Source organism: Crassostrea angulata, chromosome 3 (assembly GCF_025612915.1).
Source record: "Crassostrea angulata isolate pt1a10 chromosome 3, ASM2561291v2, whole genome shotgun sequence".
NCBI lineage: Eukaryota > Metazoa > Mollusca > Bivalvia > Ostreida > Ostreidae > Magallana > Magallana angulata.
Genome location: NC_069113.1, coordinates 46,567,964 through 46,593,606, shown reverse-complemented (window position 1 = coordinate 46,593,606; position 25,643 = coordinate 46,567,964). Strand labels below are relative to the sequence as shown.

Genomic DNA, 25,643 nt, shown 5'->3' with positions numbered 1-25,643 from the left:
AGATTATAATTCTGTGAAAAAGTTAATTAAATTTGACCTTAATACAGTTCATCTACAAATATATGTCTTTACCATTATCAATATTCTCCTTGCCACAGGCCACAAAGGCCAGGAAAACGATGTCTCGGTACATGCTCCTGTGTCGACTCTTCCTTAGACGCAGCCTTCGACGACAGTTCATCACCAGTTTTATAGGGGTCAAAAGGTCATTACACATGATGCTCTCAATAATTTGATGTAAAATTCTGAAAAAGAAACACCCAAGATAAGTACATGTACTCTGTATACGATAACAAAATGGAAATGGTGGTACATTTTAAATATATACCCGGTACATGTAGTTATTCAAAGCTTCAAAAGTACAAGCTAAAAAGTGTAAATAGTTTGAAACAAAATTATGAACTTGCACTTTTCTATTTAGTTTTAATAGTAACACAATTGAGTTTGTGTTTTAAACATTTCAATGTACATACGCTTTATTGAAAGGTTGCGCCTCTGTAATCAGTGCATCGACCATGTGAGAACTTCGACCTGGAATTACAAAATAGTGTTCATAAAACAAGTGGCTTCTAGTATACTTGTATACAGACCAAATGGACACCAACAGATACTGGTCGTTCTATTTACCTTCATTCCATGACCTGTACATAGGCAGACCCACTTCTTCATGGATGCGGACGTTATCCCACATGGGGCGTATCAAAACATGCTTACTACTGTATACGCCAACCTTCAATATCAATACATGTTGACACTTTCCAGTAAAAATGATATTATAAAATTCACAGCTGCAGTCATTGATTTTAATCAAGATGTAAAGTAGGTGGTATAGGTTAACATTCATATTGTTTTATTTTTGTGATAATTAATTTCCACAAGAATGAAATCGAAAATTGAAATACAAATTGAACACTTAATGGTGAAAAGTTTGACAAAAAAATCAAGTAGCATTGATTTATCTCGATGAAAATCATCTTCCATATTTGAGATTCACCGTGCCTAAGCAAAATGTATTATCAGTCACTTAAGATATTTAAGAGTCAACACTTACATTGCCCTCCTCTCCGTTGATGGACTTGGCAGTCAGTAAGAAACCAGGGACATGACTAGGGACCTCCAGTCGCTTGAAGTACCACACCTACAATACAAAGGGTTATACATGTAGTAAAACAATTTACTATACAATGAAAATATTAATTCACTATGCAGGAGAAAGAAAAAAAACATGTAAGCTAATGTGGAAAATGAGTGTTTGTTCTTAGAGATCTATCACCAATATTTTATATTAAAAAAAAGAAAAAATATTTGTAATACAACAAAATAAAACTGTTAATTTCCATTTCCTGCCCAGTGAACCCATTTTCAGTCAACAATTCACTTGTACTGTACAGGCATGTACAAGGAGTGAGCTTTACCAAGTTCCAGAATATGATCGGATGCTGGTCCAGGAACTCGTCCGAGCCCAGGGAGAGGTCTCCTTCATTGGCCAGGATGTTATCCAGCTCCTTCCGGAGGACCAGGGGAGATAAGTATGGGACGGTGATAGGATCCACAGAGGTTGTACAGCTGTTGTAAAGAGAGAAAAAAAACCTTTTAGAGAAATTGACAAGGTCTAGGAAAATGTGTAACTATTTCTCCTAATAGTAAGGAAGAAATGTATTTCATTTCTGAGAAACACCATCAAATAGAAAATTCCTTCAGAAATTGTTTTTTGAATACAATTGCTATCTTTCCAAACTGAGCTAAAGTAGTTATATGTACATTTTGTAAGTTAAAAGTAGGTAAGCTATACTTTTAAAAACAGAATTACTGTACATGGATTATCTTTATAAATTGTTATCTCACCGCTCCATGAAGTCTTTCTTCATTTCTGGTGTGGGGTCTGGACCTGTGGGTAATTCTACATCTTCTCCAATAGAAATACGAATAGGAGAAGACAAATAACCCCCATAATCCTCCACCGAGTCAAATGACGACCCGTACATCATGTTGTCTGTAGAGTTAGTGAAGCACTCACTGGCACAGCGTCGCCGAGAGTTCAGGGCTATACCCTCCAAATCTATGGAACCTACAATACGACACAAAAAGTCCATATAGTATATGGGAACAAAGAATATTCAAAGCATATCTTGACTCTTGAAGCATGGACTCAATACATGTATCTTATAAATCTTTCTGAGAGGGTTTAAATTTTAGTTTTCAGAATTTTAGAACCAATTTAAAATTTGTTCATGCATTATCTTCCTAATCTTAAAAATATTGGGGTTCTTCACATATGACAAGTAAGGTGAAGCAATTGTTGGCAGATGAACACAAGCAATACAAGTTGTGTACTGACTTGAGGACCGGGAGCTGGCGGTATTGGACACAGCCGCCTTGGCTAGGTGACTGTCCCGCTTGGCCCTCTCGGGGGACTCCAACACATTGAGTGGCCCCTCCCCCTCTAGATGCTCCTCCCCAAAGAAGAGGTCATTGTTGGAGTTGTCTAGACTAGAGATGGAATTGATTTTATCCTGGAGGACCCAGGGGTCGTGGTTTGAGTGACTAGAGTGTGCGTCAGTGTCAGTTGTAGAGGACTGTTTGTCCGTGTCGTCGTCCTTGCTGCCCTCAACCGAGGACACATTCCCACCACGCCAATCCTAAAAAATTACACACTGCAGTTTCTAAACATTCCAAGTCCTTTTCCATATTGCTATGTATGTATGAATCACTGTATTAATGCAAGATTAAATGCAAAAATATCTTTTTCCTTTTACAGCACCATTCCTTCTACATTTTGATTTAAAAGAGATTGATATTTTACTTTTCACATTGAGTTTAATTTACCTTCACATAGATTTGTAGTTTTGGCACAAGTTTATTCTGGCAGAATATACAGCTACAAAAGAAATTATCAAGTAAAATAATTGTATTATCTTGTTAACAACATGCAGGAACACGTAAAATGAATTTTAATACACGTAGAACATTCTTATTTCCAGCATTCTCACCATTACTGCCATAGTCAGAAATACAAGAATGTAACTAGTAAATTAAACAGTCTATCTTCACAAAGTTATCTACTTCAGTTCTAACACAATTGAAATACATGTATCATGAATACTTACGTTGTGTTAAGATTTGAATCATCAGCAGACCATCCAGCCATTATTTCCTCATCATACAAAAGAGCTCTACATCTATTGCAACGGAAACAGCTGCTAATTTCAATCTCCATGGCAATGTTTTGTAATGTATTTTCTAAACTTGCAAAAGTAACAGACTTGTTTTCACCAAATTCCTTGAGAGGGACATACTGCTCCATAAAAGAGGAAGATGGTAAACTACCTGTAAAAATAAGACGAGAGGATTCAAATCAGAATTAGTGGATAATTACAATAGTCAATGCTGCAGTTCCAGTGGGAAATTTACAAGATGAACATAAATGTCAACCCAATGAGCAATTTGAAAGTGCTGAGTATCCTAATTCCTAATTTCAATTGCAAAGTACACAGCCTTTTACATGCAATATGAAACCTTAAAACTTCTAAAAATCGAAAAGAAACATCTGTAACTGTGTTTTGAAAACTTGATCAACAGTAGAAAGCAATGATTTATAAACATAAGTTTGACCATAGCGAAGATTAGTGCAAATATTAATAGATCCCATATAAACTATAAAAGAAGAACATGTCATGGAAAATATCACAGTACAAGACTTACTATTAGGATAAGGATGTAAGTTATCAAATTCTTCGAGCGGATTTCTGTGTTTCCTGTGATGATCCAGAGATCTTCCCGGCATATCTCTCCCTCTTTTCTCATCTACATCCAGGTTATCACTGGACCTCCCCAGGGAGTGAGAGGAGCCATACTTCACGGGGGTAGAAATTGTCTGTTTTATTTCATTCACTTTACTCATCAGAGCACCTGCTGCTGATTTAAAAGCACCACTTAACCGTTCTCCTTTCCGAAAACTCCCAAGTCTTCTGAATCTGGATTCCGATGGTGTACCACCTGCTTCATCTAATGAGTCCTGGGATTTTTTTGTAGGCGACTGAAAAGACTTGAGATAATTTGTCACAGCACTTAATCCAGATTTACTTGTCCGATCTTGTTCATCCAGATTATCTGGAGTGCTCTGTGTTCTTCCCATTAACCTTTTTCCAATTTTTTCCATTTGAGATAAAGGTCTTGGTCCTCCTCCAAAATACTCAGTGGATAAGGAGTCATCCAGACTTAATCCTGATCCAATCCTGAACGAAGCCTTCTGCTCATCTGGAATATTGCACTGAATCCCTGCTTCACTCGGGTCTATTTCTCTAACACTATACACCACATCTGGATCCTCCGGATCGACCAGAAGAGTCGCTTCTGGGTGAATATCCGCATCAAAATTAGCACTATGTCTTCCATAATTTAGCCTCTCTGATTTAAAAGGCTGAGTCTGAATGTTTTTCCGCCTCATGACCACTTTCTCCTCTCCCTGTCCTTCCTCACCAGGATCATCTTCATTAAATAACCCCAGAGGATCATTCTCTGTAACAGGAGTTCCAACGGAATGTACAACATTACCTAATCCATCCAATAAGCTCTTCCTCTGAGGAATATCACAAGGCTGGGTGCCTGAATCCTCCGGATCCGCGGAATGATTTAGATCCAGTCCCTGTGGTCTATCACTGTGGAGAGCTCCACCCTGTGGATCCTCCACAATCACACCACTGTCTACTGTCTCATTAATTCCCTCCAGATTCCCCCTGGAAATTACATTCTCCTCCACGAAAATATCGTCATCCAACAGAATCTCCTTAGGAGTCCTTCCTATACAGCTGGGGTCACCACTGATGTGTCGCGGACGCCAGTTGTTGAACACACTGTTGGACCGCGAGGTCTTGGTGTGGTAGTCTCCAGCACTCCTGTGGCGTTTCCGCTTGTTGTCACCTGCATTTAGACTGGACTGGAGATTAACATCCTGTGGAAACGATGTGGAATCCAGAGAGTTCTGACTCAACATCAGCAGCCCTGCTTGTGAGCTTGTCACTATTTAAAAAAAATCTGTTTTAGAGAAATATCATCTTACTAAGGTATAATAGAAATGAATAAGGGCTAAGTTCCTGTAAAATGCAACTTCATACACCAAAAAGATATATCAATGTACTTATAACATGTAACTACATGTACCCGTTGGTCCAAATTTACATTACCATAAAAAATCATGGAAGCTTTCAATACAATAAAAAATAATTACAATTATTAATGATGATGTTTAAAAAAGATGTTTAAAGAAGATGTTGAAGAAAATTAAACAAGATTAATTTTTACTAAAATCAGAAATATAATCCTATTTCTTGCAAGTTTATCACAGTTAAAGTCATAGAAAGGAAAATCTTTTATTTTAGGCCATAAGAAAGATATGTCTTTCATTGTAGTGTCGAAATCTTAGAAGTAGAAAATTTTCTAAAACTGAGATAAAAAACTTTACCAAAAAACTGAATTAAAAGACCTCACAAAAAATAAAAGAATTAGTGATCATCCCAATTCATTCAACACTATATTTGCATTGGTGAATAGAAAGAAGCTTATCAGGCTATCTCTCCATTAGATAGTGTGAAATCACAGCACAGAAACATAGCTATTAATATGAATTAACTATAGTTACAATAGAAATGGATTCAAATCTACAACAAAATAATTCAGCAACATAAGAACTTGTGACATTACAAATGCCGGATAAATTCATTTAAGAAATCAGATCTCTATTCATTCATTGAAAGGTTTTAACAGATAAACAAATTTTAAACATCGTGATTTGCACAAGCTTAAATATTTTAATAATTAATTATTTTCTTTTATTATATATGAAATGTTTCAAATGTAAATTATTTGTAAGTAGTGTTACAGCTCAGCTGTATAAAGGTACCGTAAGACCTTTATTTTCAGAGGAAATATTTATCATTACCGTAATGCGGTGAATATAATACGCACTTTTTTTCTAGGATTTTTTACCGTGAGAAAGGGGTGCGTATTATACATCCCTATAGGCTTTGGACATTTTTTTTCCCTAGCAGAAGCACGGAGTATCATACTACCATATTACCTATGCTGTTCACAGACAGGACCGATACCCCGCTATTCATCGTAACATTACTTAATTATCACATTTATATTATTATTTAATCCTTAGGAAATGATTGCCATAGCGTGTAATTAAAGAAAATGTATACTTAAAGTCTGTTAATAAATAAACTGTTTCAAAATGGCCTTTAAAAATTAATTTGGACTGCCTATTCTTTATCTCCGTGTAAGCCGCCATTACAGCTGTTATTAATAGAATGCGGGCTTGGATGACCACGTGTTATTTGTAACTGATCTTTGAAAACAACTTACACATCTTTAACCATTTTCATGTAATGCTAATTGATTTATTGCAAATAATTATGATTATAAATAATTCTATAACCTATTCCGTTAATTGAAGCCATTGTTGTGCTCCCCCTCCGCTAACACTTGACACCTTGGGTATCTCAGACACTCCCCGTAGGCTATGTGTACTATACACAACACAACTATTTGTGCACATGTTTTAATATGTTCCAGGCCTCTAATTGATCACTTTGATCGGCATCATTTAAGAATTTAATTAGGTCCGTTATCTCTACAGTATACCTGTACACGGCCCGTTTTTCACTACACAGGGGTTATAATGACTACACAATTATAAAACGCTTTTTAAAAGTGGTTGATTTTATTTACGGTAGAATATTTAATACAGGTCTATTTAAAACATTGATTATGAAATAAAGATATTAACGCGATGTATTAGTTACAATAAATCCTTGTCTAAGAAAATATTGTGTTTTTCTTATTTCCGGTAGCGTATTCCCGCGATGAAGTTGAGCGTGCATACAAAGTATAACTGCTTTGTTGATACTCAGGATTACCGTTTGGTCAATTTTTTTGATGCGTATTATACATCCCAACAAGCTTTTTTTCACCATTTTCAGGCCCAAAGTGGGGGGTGCGTATTGTACACTACTGCGTATTATATTCACCGGATTACGGTATGTTAAAATAACACTGAACAGAATACATGTACAGAACACGAGCACTATCTGCAATCTTAATTGCTTTCTGAATGGCAATTGCATGTAATTTCCCTTGGACTTACTCATACTTCCTTTGAGGGTTTCATGGCTGCCTGAGCTGCTCACGCTACCCATTGACTTCCTGACGATACTGCCCACCCGATTCCTAAAGTCAGGCTCGACCTCACTGAATGTGATTTCTGGATTTCCTCCTATAAAACAACATTTTGATGATCAATTCATCATTATTCTCTTACAACTTTTTTTTGTATAAATAAAGGATAATAGTCAAAAATCTGTTGCATTTTTCAAATTTCTTATGAAAGCACTCATTGTTTAAAGGGGCATGGTCACGATTTTGGTCAAAAATTATTTTTTCGATTTTAATGTTTGCAATGCTTCAGTAAGGCATTTTTAATAGGCCACCAAAATTTGAGTGTCATTTGATGAGTCATAAGCGAGTTACAGAGCTTACAATTCTTCGCTATGTAAACAAAGAGATTGTTTACATTTTGAATGTTGAAGTAAAAATTCCAGTTTTAGACCTAAAATGAATGTGTTAATCGTTAGGAACTGTTTATTTATGCTTAAAATGAATAATAAGATAGACAAACCAGCTTTAAAAAGATTTTTTACTGGTATATTGAACGTATGAAAACAAAAACAGGGCATGAGCCTTGTTTACATGACGAAAAATTGTGAGCCCAGTATCTTGCTTAAAACTCAACGAATGGCACCTTAATTTCATTTCATCATTAGAAATGCATTCCTAAAGCATTGCATATAATAAAAACAGAAAAATAAAATCTGACCAAAATCGTGACCATGCCCCTTTAACTGATATGAAAAAAAAAAATCAAAACATATCACTTCAACTGCCTAATAAAATCTCTGAGACAAATTAAGTTCTGGCATCCTATATCTCTATATCAAACTTGTTGCACAATGTATAAAGCAGTCTGTTCACCATTAACTTCCTTCTTCTCTTTGCCCTTGTGTGTACTGGGCAGTGTAAACCGTAGACTAGTCTTCTCTTTGTTGGCTTTTTGCTGTTCTGAGTCTGTTTCTCCACTGGAAGGTTGATGAGTTAGGGATTTCAGTTCCTCTCTGGACATTGAGTTATAGCCCTTGTCGGATACACCACCTTTAAGAAAAGAAATAATTTTTACATAAAAAAAATACATGGACATTATTTGTTTTCTTATAAAAAAAAATTACTATGCAATAGAATTATGAACGAAATTAATTTTTTTAATCTTTAATGAAATACTTGAACATTATTCATCAAGTACAACTAATTCATCACCATTGTGTAACCAAATAAATGATTGAATCTTAATCAAACTATGTATTTCAATGATGCCAATGATGAATGCTTTGCTCTCTAACCCGTGCTGCTGCTCTCGTCCTTGGCGGTTGTAGTGGAGGAGGACATGGTTCCTTTACTGGCCGTGCTGATCTGACTAGAATCACTGAAGATGTCCGATTTCACCATTATCCCTGTACTCCTGTGCTCTGACTGATCCTCCAGGAAACTGTCGATGCTGGTGCGACTCACACGATCGTAGTCGCTGCCGGAGTTGGAGTTAAGGGACATGCTTCGCCGGCGAAGTCTCCTCCGGAACTGAGCCGCTCCAATGATGACGTTTCTGAGTTTTCTCCACAAGATGGAGGCGTTACTTCTGGTGGAAGGCCAAGTTCCTTCAAACACTGCCTGTTATTGCAAGACAATTTACAGGCTACATCATTATTAATAAACAAATGATCCATTCTAAAGATATTCACATGCAACTGAGATTTTTCAATAAATACAGTTTTTTGGTGCTTGCTAACAAACCTTGTTGTAGTAGCCATAGGTGATGGCGTTGGGTTGGACATTGGCCCTCTTCATCTGATACAAGACTTTGACAGCCATGACAGGCTGGTTGTAGAGACAACACAACTGAAGCATCACACGATAACACATCTACAAGCATCAAAGATATAGACTTTAATCAAATGGTAATGCCTCTGATTAAATATCAATTCCCTACTTATAACTTACAACTACAAGACTATAGATAGTCAACAGTTTTAAAATTTAAGTCCCCATCTACATACCTCATCAGGAGGGTGTAGTTTTGCCAGCTGCATCTTCTGTAGGACGTCGTAGGCCTCCTTCATACATTTGTTGAGGGCCTTGGACTGTTCAATGTACGCTGGCAGGTGGATAAACCACAGGCTGTAGCAGTGACTCAACAAGCACCTGGCAAATCAGAACAAAATTGAGTCAACTCCATTACACAAGCGTTAGAATACAATAAAAAATCTGACTCAAGTCGTGGAATTAAGATGTATTTTTGATCCACATGTAGTTGAAGTGAAACACTTACTTGGCCCAGAGTTGAGGATCATTCGCATACTGAAGAGCCATCTGTAAATAGATTGAAATCAAATATTTTGATTGAATTACTTATACATGTATAAATCTCAGCCTGCAAGTTGTTTAAATTACAGTTTAACAAAACTGTCAAATACTACTACATGTAGGTACATGTATAATCCTACCTTCTGAGCTGATCTTATTTCCTGCTTTGTTCTTCGAGACAGTGGCTCATGCATACTTTTAGCAGGTTTCTCATTCAAAGAAACATTAGAGATCTGCTTTCTGAGGAACAACTCTGACCGCAACTCAGGGAAACCATTGTAACTAAAATCATACAAAAAATAGTTTTTAAAATTATTTTCTATTATCAACTTTTAACAGTTTTTTAACTTTAAATCTATATTGAAAATGTAATGTCAAAAAAATGGAAAGATTCATTAATTTTACAAACAGCCAAACATCATTTTGAAAATGCAGTGTCTAATAATTGTTCAATTTATAGTTGTTTTATATTTTCTTGTAAGGTTCATATATCTCCATCAGGTAAAAATCTACACAGAAAGCATACCTGTATGTTTTCCCCTCAGGTAACCCTGTTGGGTCAGGAGGCATTATAAATACTGTTCTCTCACTGCAAAAACAAAGTTTAGAAAAAATCATCATTAAGACAAAAGACATCAGAGAACACCTTCCTTCCAAAATGCACAACTTTGTCACAAATTATAGATTATCCAAGGCAATATTAGATCTTATAGAAAGATAAAAAGAAAAATGAAGACATTAATTTGTTTCCTAATTAAACACAAGGAATAAATATCTGCATAAAATCACGAGAAGTATATCTCGCCGATTTTTAAATCTCACTTTACTTTTGTGGACAGTTGTAAACTAAATGAAAATGTAAACTTAAGTACTCGCGTAAATTAAGGAATCTACAGTATTTCTAAAATTAGTCAAATCTATATGCTGAAACTGTGATTACCTGTTCTGAGATTCATCAATGTCTATCAACTTGGGTTCATCTTTTGTCTCATCCACCTACAGAAAATCAAAGGATTGAAATGACATATATCATATATTTTTATCTAAAGGTAATGCAGGCCTGTCATAATCTTACAACGATTAAATACATTCTATATTTATTTTTCAAGGTCTTTCAGTGTATTTTTCAAACAAATTTAAACCGTCATAGTTAAATTAATTAACCTTAAAAAGCTGAAATTCCTGAAATATTAGTCTGTCTTAATAATTAGGTATTGTTGATGTATTGGATAGATGTGATAATGTCTGACAACCCACCTTTTCCATGCACTCATCAAAGAAAGCGATGCTGGCATCTTTGTCAGAGACAAAGGATCTCTCTGAGATAAAACTGATGAAAGTCTGAGTCTTTACCATCTGTTGGAAAAACTTCAAGTTGGACTTGTCTCTGCTTCTCAAAAACCCTGGGAGAATACAAATCAAAATCATGAACTATCATGATTTGTACTCTACATCATTACTTCTTTCCATTTAAAGTACATTTTTACCAATACTTACAATTTAACATTTTTAATAAACCAGGTGTGTTCTCTCCATCGTTACTTATATCCAAAAACAAGTACTGATAATAACACAATCAATGGGAGGGTAAGAGATTTGAAAACTTTCATTACTTCATGTACACTGAGTACAGAGACATTGTAAAGATAAACTTCTTTCCATTAATAATTTGAGTACATGAATAGCACACAAAATTTAACTATGTTTGGGCGAAAGAAATTCAATATTTCTCATTTCTATTATTGTAATAGTGGCACAACTACAGTATAAGTCATGATTACAACTGATGTCTGTAAAAGTCCAAATACTTTCAGTCCACAATTTTGTTAACATAGGGTGCGACAAAAGTTGTCATTAGAGATAAAGCCGAAGTCTTGAAAAACCTCACATATGGGGGATAATGATGATAGTTGTTTATTATGAAAGGTGTTATATACTCTAATTAGTTATCAAAACAATCACTGCTTTCTATGTCAGCTTGGGATGCCATTTTAATATGCTAAAAGTTTCTTAAACAGTCTACACAGCATATTCTGGGACTAAAAATGATGGTTCGCTTGTCACATAAGGCAGGAGGTCGCTTAATGCAGGGTTTATATATAGAAAATTGCATTGGGCGTTCTAAATATGGTCACATAAGACAGTCACTTAATACAGATGGTCGCTATGGCATACACTGTACCTTGAATATCAAAGAGTGAGGCCGGGTCGGTGGTTGACTCTGTGGGGGCCTTGGTGATGGGTTTGAGGAAGTTCTTGTAGCCCTTCAGCAGACACGCCATGAACCTCAGCAACGCTTCCTGAATGGACAGCTCCAGCAGGGTCTGAAATAGAATCAGAACTCATCTCAATACTGTAAAAATCAGAAATCATCTCAATACTGTAAAAATCAGAAATCATCTCAATACTGTAAAAATCAAAATTCATCTCAATACCATAAAAATCAGAAATCATCTCAGATCAAAAAATCAGAAATCATCTCAATACTGTAAAAATCAGAAATCATCTCAATACTGCATATGATTGACTGTTATGATTCAATTTTGATATAATGAGGAATATTTAAAAAATCTAACTATAAAATGTAATGACAATATCTTGCTAACCATCAACTCTCTTTTCTCCTTATTGCATGCTGCTAGTAATGAAGTCACCTTAGCAAAATATGAAAATTATACTAGTAAAATTTTGTATTTTTTTAAGAAGTTACTGAGGGATTCAAAATTCGACTTGAAATTGTTCTAAAGATAACAACCTCTTCTTGTACCTGTACTATGATTAACAAAGAAAAGAGTTGTTGATAGATAGGTTATGGTTCGAATAACAAGTATAAGATTTCAGTTCTAGATTGCCATGCTCGAGATTAACAAGCAACTTAATAAATAATTTAAGAATAGATGAAGATGACAGGTAAGGATAATCTTTGTTCATAGAGTATTTAAAACTTTGACATTCTTTGCAGAACATGACTCCATCAAGATCCATGGCATGCCATCAGCCTTCATATGAGTACAAACATGAATACAGAATGGTTTAACTGTTTGGGTAACACAGTTGTAATGCATGTTCAGCTTATAACAAAATGTTTAAATTGAAATCACATGATCATGATATAGAGGAGATTTGGTGTTGACAACATAATTTAAACACAAACCTTTCTTTCAAAGACCAAAGAAAGGTCCTGAAAAAATTGTTATTTGTAATTATCTTTTAAAACTTCATTTCTGTTGTTACATACAAATTCGTGTATATACACGTAAATTCTGTAATAGATATTGGTTATTATAATACTAAGTACATTAAAACAGACTTTCCTAAATAATATTTTAAATGTTCACAAAAAATGTATTAATTATATGAAAATTAAGACAATTTGTGGTTCTAAATGGGAATTTATTTTATATTTGAAAAAGAAGGTACAGTTTTAGAAAAATTGCTAATACAGCAAAACTCGTTTATAACGAATTTCAAGGGACCATAGAAAAAACTTCGTTATAGCCGTAATTCGCTATACGTTTATAACGAATTCGTAAAATATATCATAGCGAATTCGTTATAAGATAATTAAGGGTTTTTTCCGGCTTACAGTTTTCTAAACTATCGTAAGTTATAAAATTAGTATTTCCGTCATTTACCAAAAATGTCAATATAACCATTTCATTTCAATTTTTAAAAAAATTCCGTATACTATTTGAATTTGAGTATTTTTTATATGCATCTTAAAATTGCATGTTTCTTCAATGAAATTTGAAATAGAAAAAATTCGTTATAAAAATGATAAAATACGTTAACATTTTGCCAGCGGGGGTCTTAAAATTACTTCGTTATAGCCGTAAATTTGTTATAGCCGTGTTCGTTATATACATCAATTTTCTATAGGTTTATATAAGAAATTTGCCGGGACATGAATAATAATTCGTTATAGCCGTAAATTCGCTATATCAGTGTTCGTTATATTGAAGTTTTGCTGTATATATCTTTTTACACGTATCCAATATTTCATCAGAATTATAATAAAAAGGAAGCTTTGACTACATAAAGTTTCAAGGTGGATTTTGCAGAATAGATGGAGTTTGTCACAATTAAATATCAACAAAAGAAATAATACACATGAAGAGAAATCCCCCAAACTTCGACTGACTTGCTCCATTACCTCCTTTCTCTTTTTCTTGAAGTCAGTATCAAACGAGCCCATCTCAAGGTTGATCTCGTCGATGTTGTGACCAAGGCCGTGTCTGGTGGACAATTCGTCAAACAGCTTGTGTAGAGTGTCTTGTAGGACTCGGGCTGGCTTCTGTCCACAACAAACCAACAGAAATATTAGCACATGTATCACAGCTAAAGATTAATGAATATAGTGGGATCAATATGTTTTGTGGGGGTGCCAGTACTCATGGAGAATCTAATTCTTATAGGTTTACTGGGATGTAATTTTGTGTTTATATATGAAGTTAGAATATGTTTAGTACGTAAATTTGTGGGTGAGGCGAAATCCCCATAACCAGTAATTGAGCCACAAAAAATTTTGTATTACACAGTTGATCAGAAGTCATTAATATCGTACCTTTGGCAAGCTCCTATAGTTTACACCTTTTTTATCTTCCGGGCTACAAAACAAAGCAAGTTTCAACAGCCATCCATTAATTTACAAGCACACTATAGAACTGATTTTGTATTCATTATAATGACAAGTACATGAGGAGTGGACTTGGGGATATATAACTCATAGACTTACAGACTGATGGTGACCGTGTCCAGATCAACACACACCACTTCAGGGGGCGGGTCATACAGGTCAAAGTATCTCGAGTCAATACCTGACACAAAAGGTAAACAAGTCATTATGTCTGATCGTTTAATATCCTAAACAATGAGCAAATCCATCAAAATATCTGCTGATAAGTCAATCGCTACAAAATAAGCAAATGTATTATTATCCTTAATGTCCTATGTGATATTTGGTTACCTTACCTACAATGTATGGCACCGGGGCTGACAACATATCAGAGAGTCCCAAGGGACAGAGAGGAATGTATGCACACTGCCAGTGTAGGGGGAAGATCATCTATAAAACAAAACAACTCCCTTCATCATAATCATCATTCTCTAGGTAACAAAAGTATACTGCAAAGACAATAGCATACTTCAAATTTTTATCTCAAAATTGACTACAAGATTTAATCTGATTCAAATTGACTTTGACAAATGAGAATTGTTATTTCAGTAAACAAAAAAAAAAACAAATGTGAAATTCTTGTATGTTAAAGGACTGTTTTGTTGGGAAAAAAATTTGCAAAGTTTATATTCTAGAAAACCTCACAAAACTCTCTTGCATACAGCTTAAAATGGTTTACTGCTTTACAGTCAACAGTAATGTCTGTAGTTTACCATATATGGTAAATTCTGTAGTATAAAATGGTGTCTGTGGTTTACAGTATACAGTGGTGTAGGTGGTTTACAGTACTGTTTGTGGTTTACAGAATAGAGTAGTGTCTGTGGTTTACAGTATACAGTAGTGTGTGGTTTACAGTATACAGTGGTGTGTGTGGTTTACAGAATAGAGTAGTGTCTGTGGTTTACAGAATACACTTGTCAGGTGTATATGTGGTTTACAGTAAACAGCAATGTGTGTGGTTTACAGTATACAGTGGTGTCTGTGGTTTACAGTTTATAGTGGTGTGTGTTGTGACCTACCCCAGCCACGGCCTCCACGACCCCGGTCAGCACCGCGGGACGCAGTGAGTGGACCAGTATCTTGTACTCCAGCAGACTGTACAGCAGTAAACTCATGCAGTTCTCAGGACCCATGTTCTTCAGCATCGTCACGTACGACGCTCCACTGAGAACAATCAAAAGTAAATTCTCAGAAAAACCATGCAAACTGTCTCACAGCTAGCTTCGTTTTATAACATTAACAATAGAGATATTCAGCGATTTATTGAAATTCAGAAAGTTTGTAAAATTTATGTAAAATCTCGGACTATATTCTACAATAACAGTAGAACGGACAAGATTGAAAACAAATACATGTAATAATGTGGTTTCAAGTAAAAGATTCCAACAACAACATTAATGTTTACAATAGTAACAACATTTACGTTTACAATAACAACATTAAGGTTTTAAGATGTAAGAACAAAATGCAGTGGATTGGTTACCTCTGGGGTAATGGAGAATCTTCTGGCATGGACAAAGAGAGGGCATCATGATTTAACTACAAAATACAAAGTGGTTTTACTACTTGTTTGACACAGTACGGTATTATGATTTACAACTTTTAGAAAACGAAAACTTTTATTTTGTACAAATTTACCATACTCACAATACTCAATACAGTGCATAATTTAAGATACCGTGTATATAAATGACAATTATGAAATTTGTTAGCTTGACAGTTTTGACATGAACTTCATGTAAAAAGAGGACTCACATGAAGTTCACATAAGAAATGTCATATGAAAGTCCTGTGGCAACACTGGCTTTGTACATGCTATTGTAACCACTCTTTGAATCCTGCTGATCACTTGTACAATTTCATTCATTAAGTTAAAAGAAATAGAGAAGTGAATTTCCCTTAATTCTGATTTACCTGCACAAGAATCCTCGGCCTTTGAGGAGATGGGTACGGAACATCAAACATGAAGTGAGATATATGTCTGTAATAAAAACAATAAGATAAAATAAGGTTGAATGCAAATATCAAAATAATTCAAAACTGAAAAATTTGCCCCAACATAAACAATGTCCTTTCCAATGTAAAACAAATAACGATCAAATCTGAAGCACAATGAGCACTAAAAGTTTAATTACCAAGAACAGAGAGTTTAACACTGATTGTTTCCTACAGCTTAAAAGCATCATATGGTAAAAACAATATTCTAATCTTTTTTTTAAAACAATCCTTTTTACTCTTTTAACAAATATATCAGCATGTGTTGCTTACCTTTCAATGGGGACGGGATGGGGACCAGTTATAGATATACGGTACAGGTAAGTCAGGAACTTCCTGAAGGCATCAAAGAACGGCCAGTGGGAAAGAAGACAGATACTCTTATTGGAATGTACAGTTTTAAGAATCCGATACTGTTCTCGAATATGTTTATTTTTCAGTCCTAAATGTCTCATTTGTAAATCTGTCAGTTTCTCTTCCTCAAATTCCTCGTAAAATGTGACAGCAGCACCATAAACCTATAGGAAAAAACAGCAATGGAGATTTTGAGACAATTTTATTTAAACAAACTGATCTCTGCTCATAATTACATGTATACAAGCTGAAAATACATATAGCATCAATAAAATATACATAAATGCTGAGTTTTTTTATCATGTTTGTTTAGTACATTTTCATTATACATGTATCAATAAATCAGTTAAATTTCAATTTTTTTGCATGAAAAAGGAAAATTACTTAAACATCATAGAAAGTTTCCCAACACAAAATTCTGTATACAGGGTAAATTTTTGCCCCTATTTTTTTTACCCTTCAAAACGGTTTTGCCCTGTCTTAAATTCTCACGGACACGATTATGTTAAATGAAAGATAATTTGTGATATTGAAATTCGTCCAGTCTTAAATTTGACCGCTGACAACAGGGCGGAAGGAAAGAAAATAAAAGGGGGCAAATATTTTCCTGTGAACAGTAGTATGCCAAATCCAATGCATTTCCATTACTAAGACATAAATTATGTATGAAAAGGTACAGTATGATAATTGTAATATGAAATACACAAGTGTCTTTTCATGAATACAAACCTTCTCATTATTAGCCAGTGTTAGTACAAATGTGGAGAAGACGGGGAGAGGATGCTGGGCTTTGGCTGACCAACACTCTATTGAGGATCCCATGGGGAGACAGAACTGGGGCACCTCAGGGGGCAGGGGAAAATTCTCATAATCTTCCTCAGGGTATCTTTGTATCAATCCTAAAAATGATACAAGAATTTAATTAATGCATTGTAATATCCTCCTTTCAGATGAAAGAATAGGAACTTGTTTTAAGTCAGTTCTGAAAAAGTTCTGATTGATATTGCTTATACTGCATTTACTTGACATTGGCTTATGTCACCAGTCAGTGTGGAAAGGTCATCAGAATATACAGAGAATATCAACAATAATAAAGATTTTACAAGTATGAATGGATTAAATTACACAGATTTTGTAACTCAAAATATGTACTCAGAATGGATATAGTGAAACAGATTAAACAACTGTCTGTTAAGTATGTTTCTCTGCATCAATGAACAGAATGTTAGAATGAGGCACCTACCAGGCTTGTAGGCAAGAATGTCTGCCTTCACCATGGCCTTCTTGTAACACACAAATACATCAGAGCCCACCTTTATCAGAAACAACAAACAGTTTACCAAAAAGAGTCTCACCAAGACAGCGTAAACATTGATATTCAAATGTTTCTGGAAATTATTGAATATGCATTTCTAAAGAATATCATTAGAGCAGTGTCTTTTTCCATTAAATGCAAAAGTTTAAGTAATTTCTTTACTTCTATTGAATATTAAACATTTATCCAGGTTAACAAAGAATTCTTGTACTTACCATTCCTCTGTTTAAGTTTTTCTCTATTTTGTGATAGGCATGAGGAGCGACTTCATTCTGTAAAAACATTAAAATGTGATTTAAATTTTTATTAAAGATAATTCTAATATTTCAGTATTTTCATCAATTTCTTAAACTGTAATTGTACAATTAAAACATGAACTACTTTCACTTTAATTCCTTCTTTGGCATTCTTACCTTATTTTGCAGTACAATGACAACATCAACTACTGCCAGGGTATCACTGGCTGCTGTTTCCCGTGCCCGCCGAAACGTTATATAGATCCTCCCATTGCTACCGTTATTCACATTAGCCGGGCTCCCCCAGGGTGTGGTGTGTACAATTTCACATTCAGACATCAATCTCTCTTTCCCCTCATAAAGTACCCTGGAAAAAAACAACAGTGTCTCAGAAAATTAATTCATGTAATTCATCCATTGATTTCTTACAGGTGCAATACAAAAATTAATTGAAAATTCATCTATATTGGTTTTTCAATGATCTGTCTTCAATATTGCATAAATGTTATCAAATTCAACAAAATCCTTTTTTAATTAAATCCATACATGTAGCTTAAGTTTTCAATATCATAAAGACTAAATCCCCAAAATTTACAGTGTCATCAACACAGCTACAAAAGAGCATCACATAACATTTTATGCTTTATAAGTATATCTATATGTATACATATTGGTACATAAATAAGCTCCTTAGCTTTCAAAGAAATTGGCCTTACCCCACGTCAGTGAGCGGAGGTTTGTCCCTCCCCCGCTTGTAACACAGGAACATCTCGTGGCACCTGATGCTGCCATGATTCAGGTCTGCAAGGTAGTTAAATTGTGTCCTCTCGATACAGGTGTAGCCCTTGGGGACTTTTTCTCCCAGGGTCTTGTCGATGACGGCAATGTCTGTGATGGGGTCTTGTTTGTATGTTGGTTTGATTGCCGCTTCATTGGAGAACTCCTCCAAGGGGAGGGGGTTGTCTGGCAACCCTGCCACCACAAAGTAGTCTGCAACTCGCCTGTCATCCATTACGCCTGCAAATAAAATGCAAGCTGGATAATCTATCTGACTTGCACACTCTGACAGTGTGGGAGGATGTCAAAATGAAGAAATAACCATCAGTTTATATAGCGGTGTTAAACAAACTAATTATCATTAGTAGCATGACATTAATTCATGTTACTTACTATATAGTATGACCTATAAAACTCCAGAAAAATCTTGCTGAAGCCGTCAGATTGATGTTTTTTGGTGTTTTTTTGCATTGTTTAAATAATCTCATTATCTATACCATAGTATCTCACCACAACAGGCATGTCAACATGTATATTGGTGTGTATAAGAAACTGCTCTTAGACGACTATGAATAAATGAACACGTCAGACACATTAAGGCCACCATGCATGTGCCATAAAGTGATGCAAATACAAGAATTATGATACCTGAACTCTGTTTTGAACTTCAATACATGTGTATATACACCTGTATTAGTTGAGAAATTAGCTACATAATTGCAGTATATTGGTAGAATATATTAATGAAACATGTACAGCATTAAGATTTTCAGGCCAATCTTTAATCTGTATAATGTATCAACATAAGCCTGTATTTTTATCCAGAGAAAAATAGCAGAGAGAATATACCAAGATAAAATTCAACTTTTATGCAAATCACATGAAAGAAAAAACACCTGAACTGGGAAAGGTAGAGTGGAAAGATGGACTCTGACAGTGTTGCATTACTCCCTGACTGTGTGAATGTACTGTCCTCTAATAAGTATGGACTCTGACAGTGTTGCATTACTCCCTGACTGTGTAAATGTACTGTCCTCTAATAAGTATGGACTCTGACAGTGTTGCATTACTCCCTGACTGTGTAAATGTACTGTCCTCTAATAAGTATGGACTCTGACAGTGTTGCATTACTCCCTGACTGTGTAAATGTGCTGTCCTCTAATAAGTATGGACTCTGACAGTGTTGCATTACTCCCTGACTGTGTGAATGTACTGTCCTCTAATAAGTATGGACTCTGACAGTGTTGCATTACTCCCTGACTGTGTAAATGTACTGTCCTCTAATAAGTATGGACTCTGACAGTGTTGCATTACTCCCTGACTGTGTGAATGTACTGTCCTCTAATAAGTATGGACTCTGACAGTGTTGCATTACTCCCTGACTGTGTAAATGTACTGTCCTCTAATAAGTATGGACTCTGACAGTGTTGCATTACTCCCTGACTGTGTAAATGTACTGTCCTCTAATAAGTATGGACTCTGACAGTGTTGCATTACTCCCTGACTGTGTAAATGAACTGTCCTCTAATAAGTATGGACTCTGACAGTGTTGCATTAAATGTACTGTCCTCTAATAAGTATGGACTCTGACAGTGTTGCATTACTCCCTAACTGTGTGAATGTACTGTCCTCTAATAAGTATGGACTCTGACAGTGTTGCATTACTCCCTGACTGTGTAAATGAACTGTCCTCTAATAAGTATGGACTCTGACAGTGTTGCATTACTCCCTGACTGTGTAAATGTACTGTCCTCTAATAAGTATGGACTCTGACAGTGTTGCATTACTCCCTGACTGTGTAAATGTACTGTCCTCTAATAAGTATGGACTCTGACAGTGTTGCATTAAATGTACTGTCCTCTAATAAGTATGGACTCTGACAGTGTTGCATTACTCCCTAACTGTGTGAATGTACTGTCCTCTAATAAGTATGGACTCTGACAGTGTTGCATTACTCCCTAACTGTGTGAATGTACTGTCCTCTAATAAGTATGGACTCTGACAGTGTTGCATTACTCCCTGACTGTGTAAATGAACTGTCCTCTAATAAGTATGGACTCTGACAGTGTTGCATTACTCCCTGACTGTGTGAATGTACTGTCCTCTAATAAGTATGGACTCTGACAGTGTTGCATTACTCCCTGACTGTGTAAATGTACTGTCCTCTAATAAGTATGGACTCTGACAGTGTTGCATTACTCCCTGACTGTGTAAATGTACTGTCCTCTAATAAGTATGGACTCTGACAGTGTTGCATTACTCCCTGACTGTGTAAATGTACTGTCCTCTAATAAGTATGGACTCTGACAGTGTTGCATTACTCCCTGACTGTGTGAATGTACTGTCCTCTAATAAGTATGGACTCTGACAGTGTTGCATTACTCCCTGACTGTGTAAATGTACTGTCCTCTAATAAGTATGCATGAAGACATTTTGTGTTCATTGATTATTCTAGCACTGAACGAACTACAGAGGAAAGCAGAGAGCAAAAACGAATGAAGCGAGCTCATGTTTGAAGCAGGATAAAAAGAGGGGGTGTCTAAACCTTCCTAATTCTGAGTTATACAGCACTTTCCTCAATCAAAAACAGCACTTTCCTCAATCAAAAGATGTTTTGCAATCTAACATTCCCACAATTTTAATGAAGTCAATAAATTTTTATTTTTCTTAATATTCTTCCATACATGAATGAATTCAAAATGTTTCTATTTATATTGGGGTTTTTTTATCCTTTTTTTCTGGGTTTTTTTTTTGGGGGGGGGGGGGGGTTGGTTACATATTCTATTGGAAAGCACTTGCACCTCAATATGTCTTCTTAGCAAAAACTTGCCTTTCTTATCATATACAATCTTAAATGGCATAATATATATTTAAGTCATACAGAGTACCCCTTTCTTTTTAATTTTGGCTTTGCTTAGATTCTACATTTAAATGTAATTTCACTGGTTTTCAATAAAAACTTGTTAAATTAACATACCGGGTAAATTGAGGAAAAGAATTACGGTACATTTTAACTGACAGTGATTCTATCAAATCATTCTGTACCTGTACATGGAATTAACAAACTTTGCTCAAATTCATTTCCTCTTTTAGGATCAATTTCAGTAATTCAAAATCTCAGACTTTATTTCCCTAATTCAAAGAGCAAATAAATTCATCCTGTATTACCAGTATCTTTTCTAAAAATTGAAAATGGTTTACACCCCTTCCCCTTTCAAAAAAAATCCCAAACAAAACAAACCAATATCATAAGATATCGTAAGATATATTCAAAGCCACTTTTTCTACAGCTTTTGATCTGGCATCAATTAAACACAAATACACCTGTAGATATCTAAATTTCAATTTCTAATTGTAGCATATCACTTCATTATTATATAACCTAAATAGAAACTTTAGTATAGTTCTTATAAAATAAAATATTGGCTTCTTTTGAGTGAAAAAATACATGTACAGTAAATCTGTGTGCCTTGTTCTCAGCATAAGCTACGCAACCTAGTGTTCACACTTACTGACAAAATTCATCAACTACACATAATGACTAACAAAATTCATCCACTATATGTACGGGCTGACAATATTCATTGACTACGTGTAAGTACATGTATATCATTATCACTATGGACAAAGATCGAGTGCTTTGTACTCTACATCTCTGTGTAAAGTGCCATAAAACCCTTGTCATATCTAACATACACTGGTATGCATTGCAATCCTTGGGAACCTTACTAAATTTCCTACAAATATCATCTCTGGAGTCTATTTTTCAAAATGACAGGCATGTGCATATAGCAATTATGTACACTGCTAGTACAGAAATTTACTGTGGCCAGCCAATCATAGCATAAACAGGATAATACAAGTTAGCTGGTACTGTCAACAAATATACCGGTAATTGTGATACAGGTATGAAAGAGACTCCCCAAAAAACCCTGTTACAATACATACTTTCTGTAACTTTGAATGATAAATGTAGAATAAAGAATTCAACCTTTTCTTGTTTTGCGGTATACTGCCAAAACAAGCATCTATAATGTTTCTACATCATAAGCTGTCATCACCATAAAAAAACATCCATTCATGATTGCAAGCCTGCTAGTGTTGATAACACACAGATATAAGTTTGATGTCACTGCATCGGTCCATCACCAAGTGCTACACTCTACATCTGTGTAAATGGCAGCCAGGGCAGTGCAGTGTTTATTTTTGTGTGTATGGTATAAGGTGAGTACATACCACAGAGTCGTCAGTACTGCAGGACTGGCTGCTGGTATCTTAATCCTTATTTAATCCATCCTTCAACTCTCATCTCAGGTCAACATCTTGAAGGGAAAATACAGACCTTACACCTAAATGAAAAATCAATTTACATCATAAATAAATATTTGCATAAAAAAAACATTCTACATCAGTAGCATTTATCCATTCTAACAAGAGATAACAAAACAGGAATAGCTACCAGGCAGAAAAAGGAACCCAAACAATCTTGTGGTAAACACTGGTATATACTTTGTGCTAACCCGTTTAAATGGTTTCTAGTACATGTATATATAGAGTTAATATGTTTAGACTACACTGCTTATTTGTTATTCCTTTATTCACTGGATTTACTACACATATCTGCCCATTCATTTACTGCTATTCCCCTTTTTCAAAATTTTTTTTAGATGTAATAAAAAAAAAAATCTGAATGCATGTTCACAGAACAGTTCCACTCCATTTATATTCATTTTTTTTTTTTGCTACACCCATTCTAACATCTGTAGTCAATGACTATGTTGTGCAATTAAGACATCACAGCAATGAATGGATAGCAAATTACTTTTTTGAATCCATTCTTCTTGTGCACTAGACAGCCCTGAGCTTGAAGGCAATCTCTGGTAAATGACAAATTACGTGGCCAGAGATGCATTATAGCTATGGATCATTGGAGAGAGAAGAAGGGAGGTAATTGGGAGGAAAAATAGTTAGTAAAGAGACTCACATTGAAGCAATGTCCCTGACCTCTGACAGTTTGAATCATGTTGGTGTGAGTCATAACAGAGACACATAACACAGGCTGTCCATACACAACATAAATAACAACAATAACAAGCCACCATCACCCAGAGAGAGAGGCTAGAGAGGGAGACTGACTGCCTATATTGATTGTAGAACACATGTAGCAGCCTTGTTACCACATCAGCATATATATATAAATCCTAAAGAGTAGAGACAGAAGACGTGTTGTGCTAGTATTCAAGGAAGAAGTTAAGATGGTGACCTCTGCATGCATATACAAACACTCCTACACAACAGGATGGTTGTTTGAATTTCACTCTGAAACTGGATACATGTACAAGGATTTTTATATGTAAGAAAACATGTCAATTGTTAAAATTGCTACATAGGTGTCTTATCCCCCTGACTTCTACAAAAAAATATTATTAGTAATTAGTATATGAATAATTAAAACTTCTTATTAAAAAACATACACTGGTAATAAATGTATGAAGATAGATATATACAATATAGTTAGACAGAGTCTACAAGTGTTAATAAGACATCTATATGATACTTCCTGCACAATATCATAGACAAATACAAGTAATTATGACCTCTTCATTTACTTTTAGGTATCTATCTGTAACACGTATATATATGCAAATAGAAAACAGTATAATGTTCTATTGTTTTCTATGCAACATATTATGAAGCTCAAAATCAACATAAAATTCCGAGACACTTTTAATCCTGTACAACTATACCAATGAAGTTCAACCATGCACCTATCTAAAAAGTACTCTGGAATGGTTTATCAAAATTAAATGTATCTTTTAATTTGATAACATAATATAGCAATTGATGTCCCTACAATCCTACCTACATGTATGTCAGTGCATGTTTCTGTATCTCCTGTACTTACTATGAGTGCGTTAACTGGTGCATGAACATAATCAGAGCATGGAGCTGAATGAAACAAGGACACACTAGAGCAGTCTGAGTGTGTCAGGAAATCACAGTCAGAGAGAAGCCTACAATCAACAAACCTCCAAGCCAATGAGATTTCTAGAACCAAGCTCATGAACCAGACACTTCATGATAAGTACCTCCTTTTGAGATACGATATATGTTATGACAGTACTACAGTACGTAGATCCTTGTATTTCATATCATTACATCAGGACAAAGGAAGAGGAAATACAACTTTTCATCTGTGATGTCATAGCCTCTTAAAAAATTGGGTTATTATTACAACTGGCATACTATGATAAAAATGATTTTAAAGAAAACATTCATGTTTTTACTCAAACAAAATTAGTACTAAACAAAATCATGAATTTGCATTCATACTTAAGGAAGGAGTTGCAGTTTCTGACCCCTAGCAAACTATATACATCATTGTGACAATCACTTACTATTTGATATTAACTATGTACATGTAAATTAAGAGTGAATTTGGAACAATTTCACAGTACCTGCAAAATATGTTTTTGAAAAGAATTGATCTGGATTGGGTCAGCATATATCAAATAATTCTTGATACGTTTATCAACACTTGTTTAAATAAGCTCTATCTAATTTCATAACCCTTTCTAAAAAAAAGTAAGATTTTATTACAATGTTCATACAACCACTGACTTTAAGCATCACTGATATATTACTTAACAGTGTCCCTCTTAACTTATGCATGTCTTTAGGCTGTAGCCCTTGTAAATGGTTTTAAATCCTGTCTTTTGACATCCAGTTACAGATACATTCAATGTCAACTATTCAAAACATGAAGATCATTGAAATGTTTATACTTCATGTACTTAAAAACGGAATTATTGCAATATCA

The 25,643-nt window shown here is 35.0% G+C and overlaps 1 protein-coding gene across 5 annotated transcripts in view; it reads right to left on the bottom strand.

Annotated features, from left to right (window-relative positions):
- LOC128175530 (C-myc promoter-binding protein-like) overlaps positions 1-25,643 on the bottom strand; it is a 28,018-nt gene that overhangs the window by 1,767 nt on the left and 608 nt on the right. For 2 of the 5 annotated variants that reach the window (XM_052841226.1, XM_052841227.1), the window contains exons 2-37: positions 23,060-23,172; positions 18,763-19,063; positions 18,224-18,413; positions 18,026-18,082; positions 17,739-17,808; positions 17,225-17,394; positions 16,415-16,659; positions 16,061-16,127; positions 15,630-15,685; positions 15,166-15,310; positions 14,443-14,536; positions 14,207-14,288; positions 14,036-14,078; positions 13,625-13,765; positions 12,626-12,652; positions 11,654-11,795; positions 10,729-10,874; positions 10,412-10,467; positions 9,998-10,060; positions 9,612-9,753; positions 9,437-9,477; positions 9,165-9,309; positions 8,902-9,030; positions 8,454-8,778; positions 8,032-8,208; positions 7,148-7,276; positions 3,703-5,019; positions 3,108-3,327; positions 2,827-2,878; positions 2,339-2,639; positions 1,846-2,068; positions 1,416-1,566; positions 1,052-1,138; positions 628-730; positions 474-531; positions 73-245 (exon numbers count right to left, since the gene is read on the bottom strand). In XM_052841226.1, coding sequence (XP_052697186.1) covers positions 73-245; positions 474-531; positions 628-730; positions 1,052-1,138; positions 1,416-1,566; positions 1,846-2,068; positions 2,339-2,639; positions 2,827-2,878; positions 3,108-3,327; positions 3,703-5,019; positions 7,148-7,276; positions 8,032-8,208; positions 8,454-8,778; positions 8,902-9,030; positions 9,165-9,309; positions 9,437-9,477; positions 9,612-9,753; positions 9,998-10,060; positions 10,412-10,467; positions 10,729-10,874; positions 11,654-11,795; positions 12,626-12,652; positions 13,625-13,765; positions 14,036-14,078; positions 14,207-14,288; positions 14,443-14,536; positions 15,166-15,310; positions 15,630-15,685; positions 16,061-16,127; positions 16,415-16,659; positions 17,225-17,394; positions 17,739-17,808; positions 18,026-18,082; positions 18,224-18,413; positions 18,763-19,058 — 5,863 coding nt within the window. In that variant the 5' untranslated portion in view covers positions 19,059-19,063; positions 23,060-23,172. Of the gene's footprint in view, positions 1-72; positions 246-473; positions 532-627; positions 731-1,051; positions 1,139-1,415; positions 1,567-1,845; positions 2,069-2,338; positions 2,640-2,826; positions 2,879-3,107; positions 3,328-3,702; positions 5,020-7,147; positions 7,277-8,031; positions 8,209-8,453; positions 8,779-8,901; positions 9,031-9,164; positions 9,310-9,436; positions 9,478-9,611; positions 9,754-9,997; positions 10,061-10,411; positions 10,468-10,728; positions 10,875-11,653; positions 11,796-12,625; positions 12,653-13,624; positions 13,766-14,035; positions 14,079-14,206; positions 14,289-14,442; positions 14,537-15,165; positions 15,311-15,629; positions 15,686-16,060; positions 16,128-16,414; positions 16,660-17,224; positions 17,395-17,738; positions 17,809-18,025; positions 18,083-18,223; positions 18,414-18,762; positions 19,064-23,059; positions 23,173-23,807; positions 24,694-25,643 lie in introns of those variants that run through there. The other 3 variants (XM_052841228.1, XM_052841229.1, XM_052841231.1) reach the window with 3 other exon arrangements.